The 8,578-nt window shown below is 40.3% G+C and overlaps 1 protein-coding gene across 4 annotated transcripts in view; it reads left to right on the top strand.

Annotated features, from left to right (window-relative positions):
• Positions 1–8,578, top strand: part of thada (THADA armadillo repeat containing) — a 93,852-nt gene that overhangs the window by 80,074 nt on the left and 5,200 nt on the right. For all 4 annotated transcript variants that reach the window (XM_057341487.1, XM_057341488.1, XM_057341486.1 and 1 more), the window contains 5 exons: positions 1–347; positions 1,788–1,912; positions 6,350–6,422; positions 7,268–7,424; positions 7,496–7,618. The exon at positions 1–347 is cut by the window's left edge and continues 51 nt beyond it. In XM_057341487.1, coding sequence (XP_057197470.1) covers positions 1–347; positions 1,788–1,912; positions 6,350–6,422; positions 7,268–7,424; positions 7,496–7,618 — 825 coding nt within the window. The remainder of the gene's footprint in view (positions 348–1,787; positions 1,913–6,349; positions 6,423–7,267; positions 7,425–7,495; positions 7,619–8,578) is intronic.

Here is an 8,578-nt window from a genome sequence, read left to right as displayed (position 1 = left end):
CTGAACTTGTGGCCCCCGAAGGGTCCAATGAGATAAACCCAGCAGTTCCTGGAGTCACGCAGTACCTGCAGAGTCTGGCACGTATAGCTATCAGCATCTGTGTGGAATCACCTCATCTGTGGCAATGTCTGGAGTCTGACAGGATTCAGAAAGACCTCCTGATCCATCTTCTGCAGTGCCAACACTATGAGATTCGACTGTTTGCTCTGGAACAGCTCCTCAAGAGACTTCAGACGACGCAGGAAGAGTCTCAATGTGGTCGTGAGGGTCCCTTACACTTTGAGCTGTGCGTGTCCAACCTAACCTGTCTGGCCCTGCATGAGACGCATCCTGGGTGTCAAGCCAAGGTGAGGAGATCATGTACTGTACACCAAACACAAAACCTTACAAAACAGTACAAACGACTGTTCCTTCATCCAACCCCTTCTTCAGCATCATGGCTTTTCAAAACAAAACTGATGCAGACAAAACCTTGGCTTGTTCTTCTACCCGGGTGAAATGTGCTGAAGCATTGATGGAGGAAACTTTACGGTCGTGAGATGAATGAATTTAGCTGTCTGTCTGCGCGACACACGCCCTAATAGAGTGATCCCGTCTGATTGGTCGAAATAAACAACTACACGGTAATAACAGCCTGTCGAACAAAAGCCGCTCACACCATCGTTTCATTTCCATTCACAGACGCAATACACCCGCTTTATACTTTCAGCTCAGAGCCCTGCCGAGCAAAAAAAAAGCTCAGGCGATTTCCTGTTTAGAAAACGGGGTCGGATTGCAATTCCTCATAAACACTCAACCAACCATCAATTACCCTCCTGTTTTGCCGTTCCTATCATTAAGCAATGTTCAAACTGACGGGAATCGGCTTCGCTGTGTGTGTGTCTGGGGATGAATGTTTTTATGTGTGTGTGTGTGTGTGTGTGTGTGTGTCTGTATGTATTTATGTCTGTTGCAGTGTGATGCCTGAGTGTGTGTGTGTGTGTGTGTTCTTAAAAGCTGTTTTACTGGCCAACTGTTAATGTTTAAAGCGCTGCTGTTAAGCTGCTTCTGCCGCTCCAGGCTCTCGATATGGCCTGGTTTCCATGGCAAGACTGCTGTTCCACCAAAGCATTCTGGGAAAACGTTAGGTTCATTTCCTCCGTGGGCTCAGGTGGCTACTCTGCTCCAAAGCCTAGCATCTAAATCCATTCTGAAAATACTCATTTAAGCATTAAGACCAAATCCAAACCAATTTCGCCTAAGCCTGATTTACAAAAAATCGTGGCTGTTTGTGCGCAAGCGGCGGTGATGTAATACAAGTGTCCGAAGCATCATGAAGCGAAGTGTGCTGTTTAACAGACCCATAAAGTGGTCTTATTTGTGGCTGTAATTACACACCCGCACACTGCAAGAATCAATAATCAAGCAAATATGTCTGAAGAATGTCAGCAGACCGCTGTGAGCTATACCTGGTCAGTCACGGTAAAGGACGGAAAAGACGCAGAATGGGGTCTGAGGAGAAAAACAAGTCTTTGGTTAACTCCCCTCGCTCTGCCGAGACGAGTGTTTGGGGGGAAACCCGAGGCCAGGCCTGAACCAGATGTGTTTTACGTGCAGGGGGATGGCGGGTGGGATGGTCGTGGGGAGGGAGGAATGTTATTAACAGACAAGGAGGTGAAATGAGGGAATGGTCATGTGGACGAAAGGATACGGAGATCGGCTCAAATGAAAACATGGACAATATCCATAAAACAGCCTTATCAGATTTTTTGTCGATGTTCATCCTCTCTTGTTGTGGTTTCTCACAGGTTTTGCAGATTCTCGCTGTACTTCCTTTGTCTTCTGTCTTGCCCTGGAGAGATGGTTTGAGTTCTCTCAGCTGTCAGGAGGCTTTAGAGCATCTCCTCACACTGACTGAGACGTCCACACACAGGTGAACTACATCACAAACAGCTTTCCTATAAAGTAGACTTACATTTATATTTAATAGACTCATATCTTCTATAAGATATATGAAGCCTAATTCACTTACACTTCTAACATACTTCAACATCAATGTTAAACGTTAATGTTGATCTTTATCTACTCGTAGAGTAAACTAAGACTAAGCAATTTATAAAAAGAGGGTAAGCACTTCGTCTCTATATGAGTGCTTGTATGAGTGCTCCAACTTTTGGATCAACCAATAGCATGTGTTTGTTGGAACCAGCAATAGTATGATTTATTGGCCGGAGCGATTATTTAGACCAGGTTATTCAGACTGGGGACGAGGACCCCCAGGGGACCGAGAAGAAGTGATGGGGTTCTCAGAAATGTCTAGTGAAAAACTGAATAACCCAAAAATATATTAAAATAAATAATAGGGTTTAAAAAAGCAGTAAATGGATAATTTATTAATATTTAAATAAATATTTAAATGTGATTAATTAAGTGTGATTAAAATAGCAAAATATAGTGAGTAATAAATTATAAATAAATATAGTTATTAACAGATTCAATGTGATTTAATAAGTAAAAAAAGTAAATCAATTTGATGAATAATTGTAGACTAAATATTGAAAATGTAGTTAAAAAGGATTATATAATATAAATAAGTAATAGGTATAAAGAATAAGTATATTATAAACAAAAACTTGACTAAAATTAAATAAACACATCAAAAACGCATTACATTTAATGGTACATTACAATAGCAAGAAGAAAAGAACAACATTTTAGATTTATAATCCAATCTTTTATGTACAATTCAGGTATTTATAAAAGATAAATGCGTCATATATTTTATGATGGGGTCCCTCACATGAAGATCATTATACTTGAGGGTCCGTGGCTTTAAAAAGACAGAAAACGAACATTATTTAGACAACATTTCATCATTTTAAGATTACGTCTGCTTTGCTCTTAAAAGATAACTCTCCTCACTATTAGCAATCACAACTTTGCCGTAATAAACTCAATATACTCATTTTGTGAATTCTGTGTAAATTCTGTGTTAAATGAGTATACGTCTTATGAATTCTTTTGGCTGTCATTAAAGTATCATGGCACCTAAATATTCACATTATACCGGGCACCCTAAATACTTGCCATTTGTTTATAAAGCTCCATATTGAATCGGTTAACCATCATTTGATTATTTTCAAGGCTTAGTGTTTCTGGTGCCACAGAATGTCCCTTTAAAACACAAATTTAAACGTAAAAGCGGCGCCCTAAAACACCCTGTCGTATTTTTGGCAGCTGTGGACTTCAACAAAACTTCCCATCGTCGAAGCGGCGGTTTGGGGCAACGGATCTCCCTCTGGGACGCGAGAGGTACTTTGTTAAACGTCTAGCGCTGTTAGCGGAAAGCGTAATGGCTTTAGATGTGGGCTCTGACTACAAAAGAAACCACACATACCTGTGGTCGCCAGCCGGCCTGCATGCATCAATCACTCTCTCATACCTACGGCAAAGCGGGAAGGAGATTGATTTACACATTAAAGAGTCGCAGCTACCTGTGCTTTCAGTCGAGTGCATGCATGCGTGTACGTATACCTTTACATAGGGTTATTCCCTGTAATTTGTGGGTATGTACATGCTCGGAGGTGGTGTGCGCACCGTGCCAGCAGGTGCAGTCGGCCTGTTGTTTTTGGCTCATGGTGCCTGTAGGGCCCCGGTGTCTAAAAAACAGACACCTTTACATCCCAGCGTGCAGTGAACACACAGGGCCTCAGTATTACATTACAAAGACTCTCTCTCCTCACTGTGCTTTTAATCTCGCCCCTGAAGTTCAGTGACGTGAACACAGGAGTATTGTGGAGTTATAGTTATTTGTCCGGTGTGACGTGATCGGAGTCTTTTGTAGCCGTGGCCATGTGATTGGGCAGTAAGAGTTGCAGTGTTTGTGTTATTGTGTAATGCAGTTGGACACTTGCGGTGTTGTGTAATGGCACATTTGCTTGGTGTATTTTGGTAGCCGTGTTCTGTTGAACAACACTTGTTGAAGTACACCTGTTCTCAGATCAAGTTGGAAAAACAACCTCTTCAAACTTGGCCTGGGGCCGGTTTAAGAGCGCGTGTCCGAATAGTGTTTCTTTTTATGCTAGAGACCTGTAATTATGAATTATGAGTTGATATATAAAACAGTTTCAATGTTTTTCTGTTACCGATGTGATACATAATCATTTTATTGTAATTAGACTCAATAATGCGGTTTATTTACACATTATCGTGAGCAATTCCGAAGGCTGTGAATAATTGTAGATAACACATCTAGTAGCATGATTGCATACATTTGTATAAAACCAATGACTTTCCTGTAAGTCAAGATTAAGAATGTGCTAATGCAACCCTTGATGAGTGGAATCTATTTAAGCATGCTGAAATTTTTGTTTATTGCAATCATTGAAGTAAAAGCTACACTGCTAGTTGCATATTACAGTGTTGCTATAGACGACATTATTAGCCGCGACTAACATTTCGCATCTTTTGCGGGCGCAAGTTCGTTATTTTAAATGTAGACACGCGGCAGGCGCGCGCAAATAGGGAGCGACGTGGTCGAGACGTGTATACGGTGCGGCGCGCACATTTTTCTAGAAGCGTCGGCACCGAATCGAGATGGAATAAGTTAAACTTTTCAGAGTGCTTCGCGCTCCGCGGGTCATTTGACCTGAGAAAGCTGTGCGGCTCCGCGCGGTTTTAGACGTGAAATGTGAATCGCCCCTATAATAGACAGTTCACCCAAATATAAACATGTCATTTCCTCGCCCTCAAGTTGTTTCAAACCTATATCATTTTTATTGTTATGCTGAACACGAAGAAAGATATTTGGAAGAACATTTGTAACCAAACAGTTCTGGGGCACTATTGACTACCATAGTAGGAAAAGAAACTACTATAATAGTCATGGTGCCCCAAAACTGTTTGGTTTCCCACATTCTTCAAAAAGTCTTCTTTTACGTTCAACAGAACAAAGAAAAGTATACAGGTTTGAAAACTTGAGGTTGAGTAAATGATGACACAACTTTTATTTTTAGGTGAACTATCCCTTTAAATGCGACAATATCACATCATATAAAATCGAATCTTGTATATAAAAACCCCGTGAGTTATTGTGATGTGAAAATTTGATACTGTCACATGCGTAGCTGTATTTTATTCATAATATTTTATTCACCATTGCTGTATTCTGTATGTAATATTAGAGTGCTGCCAAGATATTTTGATTGCATCTCGCAAAAATGCATATAAAGTTTAATTTCTGCAAGTCGGTTATTTTGGTGTATTTTGACGAATCTGTTCATCATCACCACTCAAAAAGTCCCTATTTTACATGCAACATATTTAGTTACCTTTGTCTTTCTATTGCTATATCTGTCTGAAACATAAAGTTACTTTGCATCTTTACGTGGGTTGAAGTCAAATTACATCAAACTGACATCTTCCAAAATATCAAATTCAACAGCTTGACATATAAAACAGTATTTCAGAGGTGGACAATAGTGAAGTATTTTTACTCTGCTCAAGTACATTCAGTGTTTTTACGCTTTATTTTTATTTCACTACATTGTAAAGTAGATAATGCGTTTTACTCCACTACATTTCATAAATACATTTCTGTAATGTTTTTTTACTTTTAATAATGAAGCACATGAAAATGTGGTACTTGATTACTTATCAAGTATGTTTTCATTTGAAGTATTCAAAGTATAAAAAGTAGAAGTGTAAAAAACAAATTTATGGAAAGTAGCGGAGTACGAAGTATGATATGTTTTTTAAAATGTCGTAAAGTACTGTGCCCGAAAGTACTCTGATAAAGTACAGGTACTTGGAAATGATCTTGAGAGTCAAAAACACTACTGCCCACCTAAGCATTATGTAAGGAGTGAATTACGTAAGAAGGACATGAAATGTGAATTTGAAATATTTTTTTACCGAATGCCGACTTTCCGCGAGGAAAAGCCATTTACTTTCGGTTTTAAGGTAAGAAACGATGTTCAAACGTCATGAACAGGTGTTTTAATCATTTGTAAATATAATGTCATATATATTATTAAAAGACATATTTATATTTAAATTGTCCAAAAAACCTGTCAAAAGGATTTGCTGCATCCGGGTCACTGTGTGTTATTAGTTTTGAAAGGTTGCTATCTGGGAATAACGAACCTGCAAATGTCGCGACTGGCCAATCAGAATCAAGCATTCCAACGAGCCGTGTAATAATAGAAGAAAAAGAGACCGTTTTAAACACTGATTGTATTTGATATGCTTGTTCAATAACAAATTGACTTTTTTAATGTACAGATTGCAGCTTTATTATATATACACTGTTTATCACTTATAAATATACTCTCTCTCTCTCTCTCTCTCTCTCTCTCTCTCTCTCTCTCAGTGTGGAGCTCTACTGTGCGTCTCTCTGTCTGACGTCTCGGCTGGTTGTGCACCTGGTTAAATCAACGGCTCAGGTGAGAAAGAAGAAGTGTTTTGTAAGAATCTTCTAGACAGAGTGAAACTAGTTAAACTGGACTCTCTATCTGTCACTATCTAAAACGCAGCTGATTACAGACGCTTCACCTCATAGCGGCTTAACATTCCAGCACATCTCACTACAAATAAGAAAATCCCAGAATGAAAGCTCATATGTGCTTGATTTTAAGCACAAGCTCCGGAAAGATTAGCCTGCCTCTTTACACACTGGGTTTTAAGAGCTGTTAATGTTGTTTGTGGGTCACAGAGATGTTTGTGAACGGTTGTTAGGTGATTAGACTGGAGGTGTGAGGAGAGGAGAGGAGGGCCGACCGAGGTTTATTTGGCTGTGACATTATTTTGCATGTTGACAATGTGAATGGATTGCCATGAAAGGATGCTAAACCGTATTCAGAAGTAACGTTATCATTTTAGATATTAGATCTAGATCTGCTCAAACCTCCCTTATCTGATCCCCAACGGTGAAGTGTGGCACAAAAATGTTTCGTCACTTCACAAACTACCAAACGTCACCACAAAGATCCAGTGAAAAAAACCGCCTAATCTATATGTGTCTATATGTATTATATTAATATTCAGAAAGATTTCTGTAATTGGATTGAATCTACATGTACCTATAGTGTACTTACCTAAGAAAGTACTGGTTAGTAAAAGGTAACTATATGGTATAAGTTTAGGTTTAGGTGTAGGTTCACGGTTAGTACCTAGTTATTATATTTACTGTAATAAGTACACAGTACGTCCGTACTTGGGAAACAGGACTGTAAAATAAAGTGCTGCCAAGCATGCAAACAAGATGTTTGTGTGTGTTTGTGTACATCAGGAGCTCAGCGGAGCTGCAGTGTCCTGCTTCAGTCGATGGGGGGCGCTGGTCGTGCAGGGCTGCAGTGAACTGCAACCTCTAGAGGTCAAACTGATGTCAGCTGAGGTTCTGGTGAAGGCCGTCCACACCTTACTGACAGCACCAGCATTGCCTCTGGGTGAGTGTACTGTCTGCCGTAGAGAATGAGTATGTGAGGAATCTAAATGACAGCTTGTGTTTGGGTTCCAGGTATCACACACACGGTGGCGTTATGGAAGAGTCTGTTTACGTTATTACAGGATGAAGATCAGGACGTGAGGGACAGGGCTGCTGAATTCACATGCTACATCCCGGCGCACTTGCACAACACGGGTAAATCCGAACATCCATCATAAATCATTTGGATTGTCTTGCCCCACAGACTTCCATTGGAGTTACAGAATTACAGTACTGTAGGGGATGAATCTAAATGATATTTTGTGGTCATCGTGCCATGAGCGCTCTCAACAGAGCTTAACTTTTAATGAACCCAAAACATTCCTGGTACACTGTAACGCGGTCTACACAGAACAAACACAGAAGAACAGTCACTCGAGGACAGGAGAATGCTAGAAAGGGAGGTGTTTTTAAGAGGGATTTGAGGAGGGGGGTTGGGGCAGCGTTGTTTACGACCTCGCTTGACTGAGCGACGGAGGAGAGGTGTGGATGTGGAGTGGAGGAACGGCAGCCCCGCTCCTTTGAAATGGAGGTGTGTGGGTCAGTGGTGCAGAGAGGAACATCACCTCCGTCCCATAAATCAGTCACATCAAAACCACATCATTACCACATTCTCTGACACGCTGATATCCTGCTTCACGTGGGCAAGAAAAACAAGAGACGGTGGGGGAAGAGTCAGAGAAGAACTCGGCATTGCTTGTCAGCATCCCACTCCTTTCTTATAACTTGCCTGCTGCGGGTCATTAAAGAGGGATAGTTGAGTCAAAAATCACTATTCTTGTCATTATTTTATTCACCCTCATGTCATTCCAAACTCGTAAGATCTTTTCTTCTACAGAACACAAAAGAAGACTTTGAAGAATGTTGGGAACCAAATAACATTGTCCCCCATTGACTTCCATTGTGTGGACACAAAACCACTGCGACATCTCTCAAATGATCTTCTTTTGTGTTTTGAATAACATGAATTTAAATTTTGGGGTGTACTATCTCTTTAACGTTATAGTCACAGCATGTGAAATATACACTTTCACTTTCTTATACTGTACATGTAGATTTTACCCTCAGATGTTGATGTTGAAATACAAGCCATGTGTTTGCCACCCACCCTTTTCC

This window comes from Triplophysa rosa, linkage group LG9, assembly GCF_024868665.1.
Source record: "Triplophysa rosa linkage group LG9, Trosa_1v2, whole genome shotgun sequence".
Classification (NCBI taxonomy): Eukaryota; Metazoa; Chordata; class Actinopteri; order Cypriniformes; family Nemacheilidae; genus Triplophysa; species Triplophysa rosa.
Note: the sequence above shows the minus strand (reverse complement) of the source record. Positions and strands in the feature narration are given on the sequence as shown.